Source organism: Anas platyrhynchos, chromosome 5, assembly GCF_047663525.1.
Source record: "Anas platyrhynchos isolate ZD024472 breed Pekin duck chromosome 5, IASCAAS_PekinDuck_T2T, whole genome shotgun sequence".
Classification (NCBI taxonomy): domain Eukaryota; kingdom Metazoa; phylum Chordata; class Aves; order Anseriformes; family Anatidae; genus Anas; species Anas platyrhynchos.
The window spans coordinates 4,267,007-4,288,379 of record NC_092591.1 but is presented as its reverse complement, the minus strand read 5'-3'; the positions used below and the strand labels follow the sequence as shown (position 1 = coordinate 4,288,379).

Genomic DNA, 21,373 nt, shown 5'->3' with positions numbered 1-21,373 from the left:
GCGCCGCCCGCCCCCAGCGCCGTGCCAGGCACCGGCCGCCCCGCCGCCCTGCCGCGCCAGGCAGCGCCGGGAAGGGGCCGGGGACCCTCCTCAGAGCACCCCGAGCTCTCCTCAGAGCCCCCAGAGCCTTCCTCAGATCCCCCAGAGCCCTCATCAGAGCCTCGGAGCTTCGCCTTGGAGCCCCCCGAGCCCTCCTCAGAGCCTTGCTTCAGAGCCCCCCGAGCCCGCCTCAGAGCCTCGCCTCGAAGTCCCCCGAGCCCTCTTCAGAGTCCCCTGAGCCTTCCTCAGAGCCCCCCAAGCCCTTCTCAGATCCCCTCAAGCCCTCCTCAGAGCCTCTGAGCTTTGCCTCAGAGCCCCCTGAGCCCTCCTCAGAGCCTCAGAGTTTTGTTTTAGATCCCCCCAAGACCTCCTCAGATCCTCCAGAGCCTTCCTCAGAGCCCCCCTAGCCCTCCTCAGATCCTTGGAGCTTCGCCTCAGAGCCCCCCTGGCCCTCCTCACAGCCCCGTGAGCCTTCCTCAGAGCCTCAGAGCTTTGCTTCAGAGCCCCCCGAGCCCTCCTCAGAGCCCCGGAGCTTCCCCTCAGAGCCCCCCGAGCCCTCCTCAGAGCAGGGCCCGGGGTCTGTGAAACCTGGCTGCCTTCTCCCCAGCGCCATGCCCCGAAGTTTGAGGCCCTCGGGGTGTTTCGAGGGGTGTTTGCCATGGGGTGTTGAGGTTTGGGGTTGAACGCTGCTGTGGTGGGTGCTGTGAGGTGTCCACCGACACGGCACTGAAAGCAGCTGCTTGGTGGCACTGACATTCATAGCTCTACTGCAGTGATAACTGACTAAAAAAAACACACAGGCCTCCCCTGGTGACCAAAGGATCTTGTTTGATAGACCTTCTGGCTTTAAAATCTACTTAAGTCCCAGCTGACGGGCAAAAGGAGTTACTGGGATGTTACTGGGTGTGCTGGAAGTGTTAGTAAAGGGTTCATCCTTCAGGTGTTCTGTGACCCATACAGTAACACCCGCCTCCCCAGCACAGCGCCAGCCTCGTCAGCTGGCTTGTTCCACTGGTGTTTCCTCCCCAGCACAACAACTAAATGCACTTTGTCATCGTTTGTGTGGTTGCTACCCTTGGCAGAGAAAAACAAGCTCGTTTTCCTGGTGTGGCTGTATCCAGGAGGCACTGTGGCATGGACCCTGGACACCGGTTCGTCATGCAGCCGTCATCCTAGCTGTTTGCTGTGCTGTCCTGCCCAGGGAAACCCTCAGCCTGCAGGGAGAAAGAGACAGGAACCGGAGAAATCCTCACAACCAAGGGCACTGAGAACCACAGTGAAATTTAAAGGGAAGGCATTGAGAAAAGGAGAATTAAGTTGTATCACCAGATGGTAGCCTGAGACAAAGGGTTTCCTGTAAGAAGAAGCCTCCCCCCTCCTCAAAAGAAGATTTCAGCAGTTCATGTCTGCTTAGAGAGGAAGAGGGAGCAATGCAGGTCCCTGTGGGGGAACCACAGATGATCCAGGGTGAGAGCAGGACCAGGGCTCCCTGTAGCAAACCACAAATGCAATACTACAAGAAGATCCTCGAGACCAGCCTCAAGCAAAAAAGCAGTGTAACTGTGTCAGCACAGCACTGTGCCCCAATAGTCCTGCTGAAGGGCAGAGCCAAGGCACAGGATCTCATTAACACGGCACCTTGGATGGCTGAGGTCCCAAAATCTATGGGGTCCCTGTTGACCACAGCCACTATACACACAGATGAAGAGATCACGGGAAGGGAGATACAGGTAAAATGATTCGCTCAAGGTCAAATACCAGATCAGTGAGAGGACTGAAAACAGAACATGCAGTTCCTCATCTCTCCAACACTTTCTCCTCAGGACCATAACAAAACCCCAGAATAACGGGATTTAGCTGCTGGTGACACAGTAGCTTCACATGTTCCAGGGGAAAATCATGTGTTTTGGTATAGGCCCACGGTGATTTTTTTGCACACGTGGAAAAGAGCCTTTTTACTAGCACAGCACCACAGTTCAGTGACGCACACAAGGACAAGATATCTCCAGATGACTTAAATGGGAATGAAATATGTGCCCTGTCATATTAGAAAAAGGCCCCACGACTGTACAGACCCAATCTTTTGTTGTAAGTTGATAAAGACAGATGAATGCCATTTGCTGCTAAGTGACTTCTAATGGTTAAATAACCTTACCCCCACCCCTTGCCCTCCCCCCCCCCCCCCCCCCCCCCCCCCCCCCAGGCATTTAGTGATAATATAAGAAAGATTTTGCACATTGTTTAGCTTACATGGCCATCTGGCACTTTTGCATTTCAGTAGCCTTGAACATCGAAAAAAACAATAGATAAAGAAAACTTGTCCTATCTTATCAGAGACCTGGAGAAGTTTAACTCTGTCAGAGTACATAGGATTAACCAAGTCCCTACAGCTTTTCTAGAGTTTCCATCTTAATTAGTGGTCATATTCCACAAAGCTTTTCATTGTCGTACACTCTAAATCAGGCTGTTCCTTATCTCCTTTGTGTTTGTTTTAGCCGTGAGACTCTTAACTCTAGCAGTCACTTCCAGCTTCCACATGAGATGCTTCTGGGTGATGGAGACACATGCTGAGAAAAAAACACATATGGGTTTTAACCCAAGCTAAAAAATTACTGGAGTCTTGTCTAAGCTTGGGAAAGGGATGCGCTTTTGAAATCAAAACACAATGGCCTAACTCAATTAGAAACGTACTTAATGCTGCTGAAACATCATCTACCGCTGCACTAAGCGGTTTCTTCATCTGCTTTTGCTAAAGGGGATAACTGTACAATTCACCCACGGTAACCCGCTCCACACATGTCCCTGGAAACACCACAAAATTTGGTTTCAACTCAGCAGTGGCTTAAGGTTGATCCTGTGTTTGTTCCTAGGTTAATTCCCCCTCCCCTCTTTCATGGAAGAAAACCAAGGTCTGAGCCTGTTTGGAAACAAATGTGATTTCATTAAGAGTGTGGCTTTGGGGCCACAAAGCTTGGAGCTTGAAACCAGCTGTGGGATGCTTTCACCTGTAGTGCTAGAGTGGGTAGGGTTTTTGACTGAAATCTGTAACAGCAGGGAACATTCAGTGTAAACACGATGTAAATAACAGAAGATGTGAAGATATGCAGAGATAAAAACTACCCAGCCTTTGTTTCCAACCATTTGTGTTTTATGCTTCACATTATAAGATTGCTAGTTTGCATTTTAGACTTGATCCTGCGGAAGATTGGAGCTTATAAATGTGCCACGACGTCTGACTGTTAGGCTATCAGGCTGCCAGAGTGCAACAAAATACCTCGAGTCGGGTACCTCGCCTCTCTATTTATAGCTGGGGGAGCGTCAGACACCTCTCAAGGGCGAGTGGAAACTCCCACCTCCTGAGACCTGCTTGCAGGAGACATCAAAAAGGGGGACGTATTCGGTTCGCTCTGCATAGCCAGCGTGTTCCTGCCAGATTGGGGTGGAGGGTGCACACAGCTGGGGTTTACGAGTCTACAAGCCCTCTTTGAAAGAACAGAGCAAGGCTACCATTTTATTTTTAACACCGTGGGCTGTAGGGGTTGCATCTGATGTGGTATGTTGCATGTACTAATCTAGATGGTAGAGCAAATACCCAGGGAAGGGAAGGTGCTCTCCAAGCTCTCCTTATCCTGGTGAGACTCCAAACACGTATCTTCTGCCTGGTCCAAGCTGGATTTCTACCTGGTCCAAGCAGGTGGGATAGCTTACTCACTCCCCAGACATTAAGGTGTTGCTGGATCACTATTTCACACTCCTGTTAAAAATGTTCTACTGCATAAAACGAAATTCAAAAACAGATCAAGAAAATGCAGTGGAAGACGTAACTGTTTCCCAGTTGTTAGAAGGCGGAATTCATCTTCTATTTTCTGCTGCTGCAATTTGTTCCAGTTTTTAAACTAGCAACTGCTTTATGTTTCAGAAATGAGAACAACAGCCAGCGCACTGTGATGGCTTTGCTGCATAGCTCTTGACCAAGAGACTACCAAATAATTTGGCTGGAGGACTACTCTGTGCCCTCCCAACGTGCCATGGTCCATGCAAAGGAGTTCACCTGCTATGGCCTTTATCTCTTTGATACCAGGTGAATGGCAAGCATGTGATGTTTTGGACTATAGCTTTATATCTGCATTTGCCTAACCTTTCAACAAAAATACATTCAGAAATTTTAAGTATTTCTGGTCTAAATTTGGGGATAAGTTTTCCTACGTGCTCCATATTGCTCTTCAATAAGGGGCATTTATGCAAGGGTAGAAAGAATTACCCTCACAAAGCACCATATCCCATATCAAAGAATGACAGGAAGAGTAGAAAGAACAAGTTAGCGGATTTCCACGTAATGATCTTGGTACAAAATGTATCTGATAATGATAGTTATATTGTCAAGAAACAGAGAAATCCAAATTGGTTCTTTAAGCTTCAATGGGTAAAATGTAGGCATATTATCACAAAATCATCAGGACTCTGTGAGAATGACACGTTTAATCTTTCAGGCATGTATAATATCTGTACAGGATAATGAGTTTATATATTCATATTGCTTGTTTATCTCTATTAAATGGTAATGTGTTTATTCCCTTAACACAATAAAATCAGTAGCAATCAGGAATTTGGATAGGAAGAAAAAAAAAAAGTATTACCATGTTTTACCTTAAAGTGGGACTGCGATACTTTAAAATCATGGCATTACTCATATAAACAAACAATTACGGTGACCTAGATATTGTTAGTGGAAGGTGTAACTGCAGCATGGGAAGGAAACCCATTCTGGCTGTAACGTAACCAGCTCAGGTAACAACCAGCAAAGGTGCACGGCAGAGTCTGAGCTTGCCAAGGACCTGAGTCAGGTACTTGGGTTACCAGTCTGCACTGAAGTGTGCACTGCCACGTTATCGTTGATGTTGTTATCTGAGCTAGTGAGATTAAAGTCCAGGCTGTAGTGCAGTCAGACTTCCTAAATTCGGTATCCGCCCCCACATGAGTAGAAACTAACTCAACAAATGCTCCAGCCTAGGTGTTCCATTGTTTCAACACATATTCTTCAGGTTCTGGTATGCAGTATGAAAGAATGATTTTTGGTTGGAAGGACGACACTCCCAAACCATTTTTTTTTTCCCAAAACCTGTGGTTCAAGATGTCTACAGTGATGATATCAAAAGGTAGAACTGTGGAATGCCCTCAAATTCCAATGATTCAGGAAAAAAAAGGGGAGTAACAAAATGCACCAAACACTCAGGACTGCATTGCATTGAACTCTGTGGGCAGAGTCTACAGATACAAAGTCCTGTAGCTCTATTGTTTTATCAGATCTTTTTTATACCAGTGGGGAATCCAGCAGCAGTCAATAAACTCCAGACTGATCTTTTATCCAATACCTAACGGGGTAGTGGTATAGGAACAATAATAAAGCAAATCCATTACCTCCTATAGAAAGGGGTAATGGCTTTCAACTAAAAGAGGGTAGATTTAGGTTAGATATAAGGAATAAATTCTTCACTATGAGGGTGATGAGGCCCTGGTGCAGGCTGCCCTGAGGAGCTGTGGCTGCCCCATCCCTGGCAGTGCCCAAGGCCAGGCTGGATGGAGCTGAGGGCAGATGGAGTTAGATAGGCTGTAAGGTCCCTTCCAGCCCAAACCAGCCTGTGAGTCTGTGATTATTTTATAGCAAATTAGTAATTTTAGAGTTCTTCTTGATGTTTAAAGTTTCTGGACCTCTGCTCTCCCCCCTGGCAGTTCACACAGGGAGCTGTGTGGTGGCGTTTCTCTGACAGCTGCACCTCATGAGGCACAGAGCAAGCCTGCAAGACGGAGCGCTGCTGCGGGAAGCAGCTCTGCCTCCTGACCGAACGGTCTTTAATCCACTCATCGCTGTCTTCTCTCACTGTAATCGTGTTTAAATAAAAGTGTACCGCCTGTTTACTGTAACACAGCCCGGAGACGCCGCATTTTTACGCTGTTTGCAAGGTATGGCCGTCATCCAGCACTGACCATACCCAGCACTCAGCAGTTTCCTGTCTGGCACTCATCTTTCCTCATCTGCCAACCTACATTTTGGCGGCGCCACCAAGCGGCTGCTTTCCTCATTAACACTTTTGACGTTTTAATTTCGCAGGTTTTTGTAAACAAGCGCAGCACGAGCTGCCGGGCACCTGAGGAAGACCTCGAACAGGAGCCACCCCAGCAAACCTGGGGTCGCTGTGACATGAAGAAAACGGGAGATGAGGGCTTAGAATAAACGTGGAGGATATGTGATGGGCTAGGGATACATTTTTTAAGTGTTATGGTTAGGCGAGCCTTGAAACATCTGAAAATTCCTGCAGTGCTTGGGAGTCTCACACAGATCTTTATTCTTGCCCTGACAAAACTCAGCAGGATCCAAGATTTGGCCTATGTTTTTATGGCTGACACCCAGCGGCCCGCCCTTCACGCGTTCCTGCACCGCGGGACCCGCTGACGGGACCCGCTGCGCCCCGCCGCCCCCTCAGCCCCCTCAGGCCGCCGCCATCTTAGAGTGGAGCGCGGCAACCCCTCACCGCCTCCCCTCCCATCCAAGCCCCGCCCCCTCGCCTCCACACAACCAATGAGCACCAAGCACAGCTCGGGCGGCGACCAATAAACACCCGGATCCGCGAGTTAGGTTCCGCCCACCGGCTGGCCGTTGGGGGCTGACCAATGAGAGCGCGCGGATGGGCCGGGGCTGGCCAATGAGCGCCGGGAGGTGAGATTTGAAAGTGAGCGGGGAGGACGCGGGGAGAGGGGTGCTGAGGTCGGGCAGGTACGGGCGGGACGGGGGCTGGGGGGGGCGGCTCTGAGGTGGCTTTGGGGACTCTGAGAGGAGTTTGGGGGCTCTGAGGGAGTTTGGGGGGTTCTGAGAGGATTTTGGTGGCTCTGAGGGATTTTGGGGGGCTCTCCCAGGAGGTTTCCCTCCCTGTCTCCTCCACAAGTCAGCCCTGCGCTTCTTCAGCTGTAATTTAGCTCGCGTGCGTTAACTATTTCCGAGTCTTTCCCTTTATATAAAGATTTCCCTTTATATAAAACTCTGTCCCCTCCTGCTATTAATCTCGCCTTGCCTTTATGCCGATTTAAATCTTAATTATCCTTCAAGTCCTGCTTGGGCAAGGTGCTACTCCAAAAATAAATAAATAAATAAAAATCTGGGGGTGGTACTTTTGTATTACAAATAAGGGGAAGTTTTCCTCTATCTCTGCTTCCATAATGTTTAAAGTTTTAGGTAAATTCCTCCGTAGGGCTACTTGAAAGTAGTTTACTTGCTCTTGGTGCTTATTCATGGCAGAAAGGCTTAGGTGGACGTGTGCTACAGGAGCTAGAAAAATGCTGTTTAAGATAGAAGGTAAAGTGTTAAAATGCTTATTAAAGTCTAAAACAAATGCAGCTTGCTGTAAGCTTGTCAGTGCATAGCACCACCTATGCTGTGGTTATAGGCATATCAACTTTTACCAAGGCACCGAATTAAACATTATGCATGCAATCTAGGTCTATTGCTGTGTATAGAGCACATAAAGGAGCCCCAGGCACAGGGAACTTGTCCTACAAGTTGTTGGAGATCTGGGGACTCACAAGGTTTAGAACAGGTCAGGCAGAAGCTTTGTCAGCTGATCATCAAACATTTGGACAACAGCTCCTCCTCTGCTCCCCTTTCTTTGCCCAGTGATTTCAGAGACCCAACCTGTAAACTACTTCCAAAAAAATAAAGGAAGAGGTGAGGAAAAACAAACATTTTGATTTTAATAAAGCCCATCCCTGGGAGAGATGAACTCCCTAAGATAAGAAGCCTGCTAGCTGTCACGATTCTGAGAAGGAATCCAACAGTAAATAGGGTGACAGTGGAGAGACGGCTCTTGGAGCTTATGGGGGTGGCACACCTAATATTAGCTCAGAAGTGGGGAGTTGGAAACAATCGCAGAGTTTCACATGGAAGAAATGCTCTTTTAGTTGGATAAACTTCTTAGCCAGACCTCTTGATTTCTTATATATTAATTTAAACACCACAGAGGATGAGTGTAGAGGCTTGATGTTAGCTGCTGCTTTTAGGAATGGTTTTCCTTCAGGAAGCACGAGAGATCTGCTTCTTCTAGGAGGCAGATTGTAGCAATATACTGCCACCAACTTCTCTTAATGGTTTTCCATAACACCACAGGAACAACTAACAAGATCAGTCCCAAGATGATTATTGGAGAAGCTCAGGGTTTAACCTTCCTTAAACACGTACCTGTAAAGCGGGATAAATGTGACCCATGAGCTACAGTAGTTAGTCTGATCATTTGCAATCATTATTAATTATCTGGCATCTTTAATGAATCTCTGAAAGTTGGAACATAAAATGAGATGAGATGTAAGATGCTTGATATTAATCAGGTGGCACTGACGTGCACCAGCTCTTCCAAGATTGTGTGGAAGAGATTCAGCTTCTGATCTGAGTACTTTAAGCAGAGTTTTGCTTTTATTCCCATTTGATCATTTATTCTTCCTCTCGCCATTTTGCTCTCCTGCTCCGCTAAGCTTATTGGGAGAAAAAACTAAAATATACCCATTTACATTTCTGACTCATACATAGCCTCCAGTATCTATTCCAAGCCCTTCCAGATGGCTGTGGAAGTGCTGTTGGTGCTGTGCAAGTTACTCGGTACGTGAGTACTGCCATGAAGTTGGGCACAAGGGGCTGCCACTGCCAGCTCCAGAATGCAGACTTTGTTTTCCTTCTTAGGGCAGTTCAGATTCTCTCCATGCTTTTTCACGAGGTATATATAATTTAAGAGCACACCGTTGTTTGTTTCTGCTTATTTTGGTATTCTGTTTTTTCTGACATCAAGGTTTTCAGTTAGGTCTCTGGTGTTCAGTTTTGGCTTGAGATACTGGTAGCAAATGGTATTTTTTGACTAAGAAATCCTGTATAGCCATGGTCAAGGCTGATCTTTTCTGTCCAGCTCGCTAACTATTCCTTTTGTTTGGCCAAAGATCTTTGTCTTAAAGCTGAGAACCTCTGTACTGACCTTTGTTAGTTATTTAGCTTAGCAGTATCACCCTTCTTACCCTAAAATTGTTTTCTTTAAGATGAGGTTTCTAAAGCACCCTGGTTGAAGGGGCAGGCAGAGTAAGAGCAATTACAAGAACTGAGCCTGACCTCTCCAGGAAGCATGAAAACCCTCAGCAAAAAGGTTTTGGGTGGGAGGCAGGCTTTGGAGCTTTTTGTGTCCCTGCTAGCACAGCATGTACAGACCAGCTGATGTTTTCATCAGGTCTTCCTCAGGTTAAAAAAGTAGGGAGAAATCCTGCTTGAAATAAACGCTATTGTGTTACAGTTGCATCCTGGAAACTCTGTGAGGAAGCAGAGCCAAGTACTCCGATGCATGACAAAAATGCCTCGCCATCAGATAGGGTATAATCTAAACGCTCAGTGGCAGTGTTGCTTCCAAGTATTGTCCTGCAGCCTTGTCATTTACTTGATGGTCTCCTTAACATGAAAAACATCTGTGTTGGGAACAGACTAGTTGGCCAGTCCCTGGCGGTGACAAAGCTTTCCCTGCTAATTTTGTCAGATTTGCTGACAGCTTGGTAAACAAACGAGCCCATCAAATACATAAAGCAAATAATGAGGAGTCATGCTGAAATCACTATTTGTGTTGTCTCTGGTACACAACAGAAATGAAGAACCCAGGGCTTTCTTTGTTCATAACATGTAAACCCTAATAAAAAGGGCAAAACAAACAGTTACAGCTTCTTTTTCCTAATCATTATGATTTTTTTGTTGTCCAGGATAACCAAGATGGCTGCTACATCCCAGTTCGCCGGTCGATACAAAAAGGATTTGAGTACAGAAACCATCAGAACAAAAGTTGCTCGCAGAAAATCCATGCTTCAGAAGGAGAACAGACACAAGTTGTTTGAAAAGGGCAGGCAGTTTGGATTGGCAGATGTCAATGTGCAGTTATCGAAAGACAGAGGAGCCTCTCAACGGAATGAGACAAGTGAGATGCGCTCTAAAGAGAACAGCAGTGTGAAACAGAGTACGTAAAGCCTAGTTTTAAAGCTTTTTAAAAATTGTTAAAAATGTCTTTAAGTGAGTTTCGTGATGTTATCCCAGGAACCAAACTGAGGTTCACATCTTAATGTGAAGGAAACGATTTAAAAACAAATGACTGCCAGTTCTTCTAACTGTCAAGCAAATGGTCTGAATACAGCTTTACCTTCCTTTATGGCTCCAGTGGTATGAATTAGCCTTTACTGTGATTTGTCTGCAGCAGACAAAGAAGAAATGCATTTGTCTATTAATATTCAATGAGAAATCTCTTAATGATTGCTCTGTTCAAGAAGTGAATAAACCTGATCTATAATCTCATCTACATATTACTGGTATCTGCCATGTGCTTAAAGCATGCTTAGCAATGGGTAATGCATATTCTAATTTTATTTTTCAAGCTGCTAGTTTCTTTGTGGGAATGGCTAAAACAATGCAGGTAACTTAAGTTTTTAGCAAGGTGATAGATCACATATAAGTCTTCAACTGAAAACTGTAGACATGTGCTTCAGAGTCTTCTACTTGCTGGCCTAGTATGTTCCTCTTGTAACTTGGAAAAAATAAATTTGCAGTTTTCCAACATATTTTCTGATTTTTCTTGGCTGAAAAATTTCTGTGATGCTGTGTAATATTCCTGTCTTCATGTTTGCTTCAGAACAACCTACAGATGCAGCCTCCAAGAGGATCGATGAGCGCAAGGTAATGCTTCAGCGCTATAAAGAAGAAAAGGAACTTCGAAAACTAAAAGAGCAAAGAGAGAAAGCAAAAAAGGGTGTGTTTAAAGTTGGGTTGTATAGACCTACTGCACCTGGATTTCTTTCTCTGGTACCTGAAGATCCTGTGACAGTGAAGCCAAGGGAGAAGGTAATAAGAGTAATATTAAATATCTAAATTAAGTTTATGTACTGTACAGTATTACAATTTCTGTTTATATACAAAACTATGCATGTTATGTGAATTAAACCTTTTATAATATAAATTCTTTATAAATATTTTATAATAAGGAACAATAGGGGAGCATTTTCCTTCTTTTTGTAAACAAAGCAGGAAATAATATAAATGATGTGTTAATTTTTGGTTTTGCGTGTGTTCTCAGTTCAGAAATTACAGCAGTTCATCTGCAAATGAAGTAGCCAAGTTATTTTAGAACTGGTGACTGGTATTTAGTCCATCTGACTAAATTTCTCAAATCACAAACTTGATCCATTTTGACTCAAGTGCACAGACATGTTGCTTCTTATCCTTAAGCTTCTTGCTCACTCCAGCAGTGATGGCAGAGGGAGGAAGGAGTTGTTAACTCTTTGTTTCCTTGGGAATGTTTCCAGGCAGCTCCTGCTTTCTCTGAGAGGATTACTCGGTCAAAGGCCAAGAACCAAGCAGAAAAAGCTGTGATACCAACAACATCTAAGCCTCCTACGGTTTGTCTCTTATATAAACTTAAGTGAATCTTGCAGAAAATGATGTAATTATCCTTTAGACCATAACTCAGAATTGTATTCTGATGTGGAGTGCTGTCTCCAAGCAGGTTTTCCCAAGGAGAATGACAAATTAGGTCAGAAAGCTGTTAACCTTTTTTTTTTTTGTTTTGTTTTTGAGCTGTTTTGAGCACTGTGTTGAACTGAACTACAGAGAATTTGTTTAGGTCGGTACAAACCAAAGGGAAGTGTACTGATATCCAGATTCCTTTTTCCATATGTCATATTGACCGGTGTTTGGTCCATCTGACTTTTTCAAATCACAAACTTGATCCATTTTGATTCTTGAGTGCACAGGCACTTAAATAGTCAGCAAGGAATGCAAATAAGAGTGGAGACATTAATGAGTTAAATACTTTTTGGCTTGGAGAACCAGTGAATCTCTCATGAATACAGAAAATGTGCGATGAATGCAGATTATAAAAAGTCAATTCTTTTCCTACATCACATTCTAGCTTTTAAAAGTTGAAGGTAACCCAGCAAATCAACTACATTGTTAAAACTTGTCACAAGTTTTGTATATTTTTCTTCTCTGAGTGAGAAAGAACATTTGTTTTTAAAATTCAACCTAAAAATATTCTTGCCTGTTATGCCACCTTATTTATCTACTTGTTAAAGATGAGAGATTGAGTTACCGATCAGCCCCATTAGTCTGACGTGATGGAGTCTGCACAGTGACAGATCTGGTGCACAAAGCTGTTGAAATCCTAGTTATTTTTGCTAATTTGGCATCTTAATTTCATAAAGACGAAATGATATTCACGTTTTTAAATCTGTAGAGTACTTCATCTCATGTTTTTAAATTCAGCAATAGTGGTCTTGCATACATTATTTTCAACAAGCTGGACATGAAGCTGTTTGTTTCATTAAGGGGAAGATTCTTATATATAAGGGTTTTTGCCTTATGTTTTCCATACTATGGTCAGCAATAAAAATGAGTAAAACCAGTGGCTAAAATTGAAAGACAACATATAGCAGTTGTGCAGATTTCCATTTAATTTCCATTTAAAATTTTAAGGCCTAAAACCCTTATAAATGGAGGTATGTGTTGTTGAGATGCAATTACTGCAGGCATCAGTCATGATTAATCTTTACTGCTCAAAGTTGGAATCACTTCAGTGTTGGCACGCTTTACTGTGAATCTTGGCAGTCTCTTTTGATATTACTTGTACAAAAAAGTAGTTTGAGGAATTTCACCTGCAGTAATCTGTAAAAAGCTATAATTTGAATCTAGCTGTCTTGTCTTATGCAACTTGAATGCATTTGGAAGATTTCCAGTCATAACCGTGTGAAGGGAGAATGGAGTTAATACTGAATCTTTCAGAAAAGCGGCTTTGAAATCACATAAATCACATAATACAAACTAACTTGGGGCAGTAATTAGCACCTACTTTCAAAGTAAACTAAACAGTTTCTTAAATTTTCTTCATTCTTTTTCTGAATTCCTAATTAGATGGATAACTTGTTAACACATGTCTAAAATGAGCTATTTTAGTTATCTTTAACTTCTTTACTTTTTAAAGCTGTTTGTGCCAATTACTTGGCCATTTGTTTTACTGGAGGCTAGGGTAGAAAGATGAGGAAAAGTTGGGCTACTTCATTTCTGGAAATCCAGTGCTTCATAAAATGCAATCTTCTTTTGCAGGTCCGTGCCAACGGGCATAGCGTGCGCCCTACACAAGCAGCAGGATGCAAACAGAAGAGTACAGACAAAATGGCTGAAAAAGGGAAAGGTAGGAAAGTAAAAACACTTCCTACATCTGAATCTGCAAGGGCACTGCCGTTTTATTCTTCTGAGTCGATTGTCATGTTATGGGAGTGAGGAGAGGAACATCTTTGGGAGAGATCCACAGTTCAGTTTTGGATGCAGGGAACAAGGAAGTTTTTAGGATGACCATTCCTACCAACTACAGCAAGGGCAGCTGCTGACAGACTATTGAGCATGTGGCTCTAGGTATTGCATGCAATTGTTGCCTCTGTAGGCTGGGGAAATGAAGTGCAGGATACTTAATGCAGTTCTGGTTACTGATTATTCAGCCTAGCGAAGGGAAAAGAAAAAGAACAGTAAGAATTGTATGACTGCTCACTGCCTCCACAGCTGGACATGTGCAGAGCTTCCTGTTTGTCTAGTTATAAGTACAGTCTTATGTTTTCATATTTTACAACAGTCCCTTCTGTATCTGTCTAGTTGTTGGACTCTCTATGTGATTTAGCATACTTTTATGGAGAAAAGTGTAAAAGAGAAAATTGCCACGTTTGTTTAAGCAAATAGAATACCTTTGATTATGAATTCTTTCTGGTTGCACAGTGATGTCTGTGCCTTAAGTTGATAATGCTAAGTCATGTAGAATACATACGTTAACACATGATATGCCATAATTCAGGGTGAAATGAATTTCATATCGCTAAAGTAATTAAATCAGCAAGCAGCAGATGTCTGCTTAAATAAATTTCATACCTTCAGTGAATATTGAGAAAATCTATTATCAGTGTTTGGTATAACAATTGAAACATTTAATTTTTGAAAAATTATCATCTACTAGACTCAATAATGCTTTTTCTTGAAGCAAGAATATGTATTACATATTACATGTATTTAAACAGTATGAAAATGTTAAGGAAGTGAACATTTGGATAAATCAGATGTTATAGTTATTTATCTAGTAATTTTTTTCCAGCTTGTCAAGCAGTAATTATGTGGCAAGTAGAATGACATTTAAAAATAAAAATAAAAGAAATATCATTAACAACAACCAAGTGGGGATACTAGATTTCAGGCAGATACAGAAAGGCAAAGAATGAAATAAAGAGCTTGTTAATGTTTTTGTGGAAGAGAATGATATTTTTGAAGGAAATAAGGGAATTAGAAACAGTACTAAGACACAGATGACAACTACAAAGATGCGCAATATAGTGTATGAATCTGAGTCCTATTTAATAAACATAATTTGGGCATGACTCAAATTAAAGAATACTTTATTAAATTCACACTCTAGAATACTTCCATGTAATGACCAGAGCATCATAAGGGAAATGTTGAATTTGTCTGATAGCACTGAATATTGAGAAGGGATTCTTAAGCTTTGTATGTTGCATTTAGCACACTGGTACATTGATGTTATCTGAGTCCTGGAAGTACTATTGTGCAACAAAACCATCTTCTGTCAAGATTCTTGATGCCAAGGCTAAGCTGGGCTGTCCATGTTTAGCTCTGTTTGCATGGAACTGACAAAAAAACACCCCTCCTGATGATTCTGGCAAACTAATGCAACTGAGAATTGCTGGTACAACTTTGATTTTTACAAAACTGAAGCTTTGACTTACATTGCTTGAATACAACTCCTTAGAAAGCTTATCTCTGGAATTAATATTTCTCAGTGTTGCAGACTGCAGTCCAGACAGCCCCAAATGTAAGAATCACCAGAGCAGCCGCCTCTGCAGCTAGGCAGGTGCTGAAAACTACTGCTACTGCTGGTAAGTGAGGTGCTAAATATAGTCTTGCTTGTCTAGCTGATACGTAAGTATTTGACAGAGTGAGTGTGCTGTAAAGAGATGTCCTGCCCAGTACTGTGTAAGTGAACAGTGGAAACAACGCTTATGTTTATGTGCTGCTGCTAAACATATTGTCAAATGATATACTGGAGATGGTTTTGTCTCTAATTAGGATCTTGCTTATCTAGGACACTCTTTGCTGTAGAGATGCATATCAGCTTGTTCTGAACTGTCTTTGCTCACTATCCTGGTCTGTAGCTGTCTCTTTGGAAAAGATAGACTAAATCATGCCAAATTGTCATGTAAGAAAAGGATTAAATACACTATCACTTCAAATCTCATCTGGAACTCTATTGCAATATTGAAATCAAGATGTTGAAACTAACATTGGATGGTTTCCTGTAAAATCCATCAGTGTGGAGCATCAATATGCATATGGTAATTACAGACAGAGAACGAAAACAGAACTGGGAAAGATTTGCCAGTTTGGTGCATCACTGTTTAAGGACTTGTGATTAATAAGATCAGGAACAGATACCTCTGGAAGAGCTGAGAGCCTATGTTCTTCAAGTCAGGCATCTTTCTTCATCCATGTTTGTTTACTAAACTAGAGGAAACTTTTAGCAATGTTATCTTGTCCTCAGGGTATTCTCCAAAATGTTTTGCAGCCTTCCATATATATGACAGAAGGCTGAAAGTACAGCTGCAATAGTGTTGGTTTCAATCTTCCTGTGGAAGTTGTAAACGAAAAATGAATTCAAAATCTGAACTCAAATTGACTTAAGTGTTTCTTCAGCCTTTAAGGAAATGAAGCGAACTCTTTTAGTATATGAAAACGTCTGAAAACTAATGGCTTAATGAATCCATTTTCCTCTCCTTGTGATGCAGCTCTTAATAGGATGTTCAATCCTAGTTCAGGTTTTCTTGTGAATGAACTCTTGCAATTAGGCGTCTGCCCTCTAGCCACTTACTCGAGAAGCAAAACAATCTCTCTCTGTCTTTAACCACCAGACTTTTATGTCAATCTTCTGAAAAGATCAGTGAACAGTTGCCTTAATCAGATGCCTTTTGACCTTGTAGAGTTTCTCTCTCTCTAGATAACCAGTCACAGAGAAAGACAGCAAGTGTAGCAAAGCAGAAGAAGGTGACAGTCAAACCTGGTGTCGTGGAGGTAGGTCATTTAATATTTGAAATGGAAAAGCAGTAAAACTGATGTAAGAGTAACAAATGGGTAGTGAAACTGTTGCTTAAATGTGGTTGTACTTGGGCATATAGCTAATAGGAAGTTCACTAACAAACTAGATTTTGGAAAGAAGCTGTGAGTATTTATATTGTCTTATTTTTAAAATTTAAGACCAAATTTGATTTGCTTGTTTGGATGGCCTGTTTATAATCGTCAAGTTTTGGACCATGAATTTAAATTAGAGGTCTTACATAATATCTTAGATGGGATATTTCAACTACTTAAATAGTAATAAAAAAACCTGCTTAGTTTGCTGGTTTTATCTAGTGTCTGTAATTTTGTGCAAATTCATTCCTTTTTGTAACATACTCTGAATGTATCCTTTTGATGCTCAAGTAATAATACAAGACTTTAGAAGCTGAGAATTAAATGCATTTTCAGGCATTGAACCACCAAGAAAGCATATGAAAATATTTTTGTGCAAGATTTATTGTAATTAAAGGTAGTCGCTCTTGTTATAGCACTGACAAAAGGAACTGAACTTTTTTGCCTCAGCATAGAGAACACTTTGAATTTGTCATATCCCTATTTAGGTTGCTAAACAATTTGCTTATGCATTCATGCCCTGACGGTCCTGTGCAAGAATTATCCATGTTTTCTCCTTCCTTACACTGTAATTCCCCTCTCACTCAGTGTCTCCCCCACACCTCCCATCCCCAGTCCTATTTCAGCAACTGCAGCTGTGCTCTAGGATTGTCTTAAAGCTGCTGCAGTCATGCACAAATACTGACAGGAGGTAAAAGGCACTTGCATCCTGGTTCAAGTAAGTACTTCTTTGCAAGCAGGAGTTACTTTGTGCTGCCAGTTTGTAAACCCTTGCTGTAACCTCAGTCATCTTTTCACAAATCTGTTAAAATCTTAATTCAAAGCTTACATTCCAAGCAAGGGTATTTGAAGTATAACAAGATTTCCAACAGACTGAAGATGTATATTTTCTTGAAAAAGAGTCTGAAGTCTTATGGCTGGTTTGAGCTAACAATATCTCAGTGTAGGTATTTCAGAAATGTGTTCTGTGTGATTGTCTAGTCACTCATCTCAGAGGAATGTGGACTCAACTTATTGATTAACTTTTTGTCCTCTTTGAACAACATTCTGTAGTCCTAACTGCACTTGTATTCTCTTTGTTTTGGACTGCATTCCTCAGCTATCAGCTTTTCTTTAGCTTGTTCTTCAGTCTTTGAATAATTACAGTTTATACACGTATCCAACAGACCTAGTTGCATTTGGAGCCAGTAACTCAGCTCTTGAGGAGCTTATCACATTAAAGCATTTTTTTTAACAGTGGGAGCAAGCATTTGTTAATTTTAATTACCACTCTGGTAGGCCAGGTGTTCTGCTACTCTAGCCCCTTCAGTGGATTGTTGCATTCCTTATGGTCAAGTGCTACCCTGCTGCAAAATGTTAAAAGCCAGTTGGGCCTCTGGTGTAAGTCAGGACTTGTGTACATGCATGCTGCTGTAGAAAGCAAATTACCTGAAATTGTTCCTTTCCTGATGGCTTTCAAACAGGCATGTTATAATTCAGCCCATTCCTATACTCATGCTCATTGATTTGATAATATAGTGTTCACTTCGTTTATTTGTGCAGGTAATTCCTTCTGAAAATAAAGAGAATGAAAATGCTCAGCTGGATCCAGTGACGTGTTCAGCATCAGAACTTAAACAGGAACTGACCTCTGAAGAAAAGAACAACTCTGCTCCAGGGAGACCCAGAACGCGTTCCTTTGCACCTCAAAACTTTGTGTTTCAGCCATTAGATGGATTAACAACCTATAAAGTTACACCCATGACTCCTTCTAGAGCAAATGCCTTTTTGACACCTACCGCCTTCTGGGATTTTGAAAAATCTCCAGTGTAAGATCCTTATTTATAATGTCCTAAAATATAAATGGCCTTATAAATATAAGTGAAACTTCGTGGTGCTACAGGAAATACAATCTTTCTGTAGGGAGATTCCACATGTAACAAAGTGTTCTGATGCTGAAACACCTGATCATGGTTGCTACTGTTGCTTAATCAAAAGTGGACATAATATAACAGGAAAGCAAACTATGTAATGCATAATCCTGCCTGTGCTTTAGAAGTAGAGCAGATCCATATATGAGGGACTGTGCCATAGATATCTATGCACAGATGTGTCTATTTTAATACTAGCAGCTCATGTTGTCTGTCATTGAATGGAAGGTAGTCTTCCAAATTTTTCAGTCTTATATGTTTGGCCATGTTGGAGGTCAGTTTCTCAATGTATCTTAAGTCTGAGCATGCCTCTTTTTGTTTTTGTTTCCAGTAATATAGCTGAAAAATCCAGTAAAACTAAATTTTCCTGGGAACAAGAGCCTGATTCAAAAAGTCAGATTTCACCTTTTTTAAAAGACCCTCAAGAGCAGCAAATCACTACAAGTCTGAAAGGAGAACAAGGTACAAAGTTCACATTTAGTTTATCATTTTAATGGTTCTTAGTTTTCACCAAATTCTGAATAAGTGCCTTTAACATTTTTCAGCAAGAGACTCAGATGAGAAGACTTCCATTCAGCGATCAAATGAAACAATTCCTGTCTCTACAGACACGAGAGCACTTGAAACAAAGTCAGATGATATAACAGAGCAAGAGCATGACGTGCCCTACTTCAGGTTTGTGTCTCTTTGTTTTGCTTCACTGTTGTCCCTTCTGAGGTCCTTAACATGAGTAATACAACGTCTTCTAAACAGTTTACAGTGGTTGGTGTCTGTCACCAGCAACCTCAGTAGAAACTCACTCCTGTCTTTCCTCTTGTATTAGTGTAAGTAAAGAATATAAAATCGTGGAGGCTAATGCCTCCTAAGGAACACAAACTTGAAAGCAGTAAAACATAAATTGAATCTCAGCTAGTCAGCAAATTAAAGCAATCTAATGGGTTCTGCTCAAAGATTGCCTAGCTTCGGTGAAAGTGAAAAGATAATAATAAACGGTTATTCTCCAAATGTTCTCCAAAAAATATTTTTCACTATTTATTTTTAGAAAAATTCTTCAGTCTGAGACAGAGAGGCTGATGTCTCAGTGCCTCCAGTGGGATGGAACACTTGAGCTGGACATACCAGAGGATGGTAAGACTGAACTGTAGTAGGCACTGAGAGGGGTGTTATGGTAACCACAGTGACAGAAGAAACTTTGTGTACCTGAGTATATTTGCAAAGTAGCCTGCAGCCCATAGTGAGAGTTGTATTAGAGTTGTGTCTGTCTCAAGACAAAAAGCCATGCTTCATCTCCTAATCTTAAAACTTAAGTATTTGATATGGTAATAGTTGACACTGAAGTGTCTATCACAATAGTTTTTCTGTAAGTTCTAAGTATATTTAAATGCATCAACTTTAAAACTTAGTTTTATTTAAGAATATGGTTAACTTGTAAGTTGTTGTTTATTTGTTTTTTTTTTTTTGCCTTAAAGGCTTTGAGTTGGTAAAGTTTATTTGAAAGAAGCAAGCTTAGAGAAGTTCAGTGGATAGGTATGCTCCAGACTGTATTGCAGGTCTGAACAGTTCAAAATAGTTGAAAAAATAGATTCCAAACTCTTCAAGTACTTATTTACCTCCACTGTGAAATGATGGGTTATTCCAAGTTATGCTCACTTTTGTTTTCTGTTACCATCAGCTAAAGATCTCATTCGCACAACAGTTGGTCAGACAAGACTGCTGATAGCAGAAAGGTTTAAACAGTTTGAAGGACTGGTGGATAACTGTGAATTTAAACGGGGTGAAAAAGAAACAACATGCACAGACTTGGATGGATTTTGGGATATGATTTACTTTCAGGTATGTGCTTGCATGTTAATCTACTAGAATAAATAAGATGGGGGTAATTAACAAGCAATGGATTGGAACTATTCATTTGAAAATCCAAAATCTGTTTTCTTTCAGTATGTTAAAAAAAAAAAAAAGCAGTTCCTTGTTTAACACTTAAATAGTGAATAGTACCTGATGTTATGCTATGGTTTATAAACCTGTTCACCTGTTATCTTGTGGCTGTGGACCTCTTTTTCTGGAATGAAGGCATGTAGGCAGATCTCATTCTGGTTTGGAGTGAGGAGTTGGTCACAATGTCCACTAGGACCAGAAGCTGGGAGCTATTCCTGGAACTCACCTGGAAGTAGTGGTTCTATTCTTCAGTATGCCAATAATGCAGAAACCACAACAACATTTTAGAGGAGAGCTGGGTGATAGAAAACCATCTCTCTAGTGTTTCTGCTGGTTTCAGAAGGAAGTATAACATTCTAAATGCTCAAAATGTCTCAGCAGTTTTTTGTATAGCAGCATTCACCAAAGGAACTTGTAATAAATCCATCTTTGCATTTAATTTAATGCTAGGGTCATATTCATAGATCTTGAATTGCCTGAAGGAAGTATATGGGTTTGACCTGCTTCTTGAACATCAGAGATACTGAGGAGAAAGTTTGTAGAACCAGTAATTTGAAAAAGAGGCTTTTCCTGTGCTTTTACAGTCTGTGGGGGCAGTTTGTTTCCCCTGTGCATCCCCCCCTTTTCCCATAGATAAACATGGAGTGACAGAGCTGCTCACTCTGCCCTACCTTGCATTCATTTTTTGCATCCTCTGCATTTTTGGGGATGATGTAAAGGACTTGTTCCTCCAGTGACAGACCTGCTATGGACAAGCCTTGTATTGGCCTTCCTAGCAAATAAGGCAAAGTGTCTCCATTACAGAGCTGAAGGAAAACAAGGCTGCTGGATTGAGCACCAGTAAGGGAGAAGGTAATGCTGCAGAACTAGTTTGTCTGTAGCCACTGGATGTCACAAGTGCAGACTGCATCAGGAAGCTGTTCAAGACAGAAGCTTAAAAGGGCAAACAAGCTTGCATGAGGCATCTCCTAAACAATGGAAAACTCGAGCATGTTTAGTGTAACAACCTGTGCAATGTGCTCTTTTGCATTCCTTAAATGTGAGCACTGTCGCAGGTTGTAAACCAGCTCTTTGATTATCCCCCAGAATCACAGAACGGTTGGGGCTGGGAGGGACCTCTGGAGGCCATCTGGTCCACCCTCCCTGCTTAAGCAGGGACACACAGAGCAGGCTGCCCAGGATCCCATGTCCAGATGGCTTT

At 41.8% G+C, this 21,373-nt stretch overlaps 1 protein-coding gene across 6 annotated transcripts in view; it reads left to right on the top strand.

Annotated features, from left to right (window-relative positions):
- The first annotated feature begins 6,629 nt into the window (after positions 1 to 6,629).
- DLGAP5 (DLG associated protein 5) overlaps positions 6,630 to 21,373 on the top strand; it is a 28,781-nt gene continuing 14,037 nt past the window's right edge. For 2 of the 6 annotated variants that reach the window (XM_072038101.1, XM_072038100.1), the window contains exons 1-12: positions 9,642 to 9,733; positions 9,811 to 10,061; positions 10,728 to 10,936; positions 11,398 to 11,490; positions 13,193 to 13,280; positions 14,926 to 15,021; positions 16,137 to 16,210; positions 17,870 to 18,135; positions 18,569 to 18,699; positions 18,783 to 18,912; positions 19,280 to 19,365; positions 19,910 to 20,070. In XM_072038101.1, coding sequence (XP_071894202.1) covers positions 9,657 to 9,733; positions 9,811 to 10,061; positions 10,728 to 10,936; positions 11,398 to 11,490; positions 13,193 to 13,280; positions 14,926 to 15,021; positions 16,137 to 16,210; positions 17,870 to 18,135; positions 18,569 to 18,699; positions 18,783 to 18,912; positions 19,280 to 19,365; positions 19,910 to 20,070 — 1,662 coding nt within the window. In that variant the 5' untranslated portion in view covers positions 9,642 to 9,656. Of the gene's footprint in view, positions 6,812 to 7,362; positions 7,388 to 9,641; positions 9,734 to 9,810; positions 10,062 to 10,727; positions 10,937 to 11,397; positions 11,491 to 13,192; positions 13,281 to 14,925; positions 15,022 to 16,136; positions 16,211 to 17,869; positions 18,136 to 18,568; positions 18,700 to 18,782; positions 18,913 to 19,279; positions 19,366 to 19,909; positions 20,071 to 21,373 lie in introns of those variants that run through there. The other 4 variants (XM_027458527.3, XM_027458528.3, XM_072038102.1 and 1 more) reach the window with 4 other exon arrangements.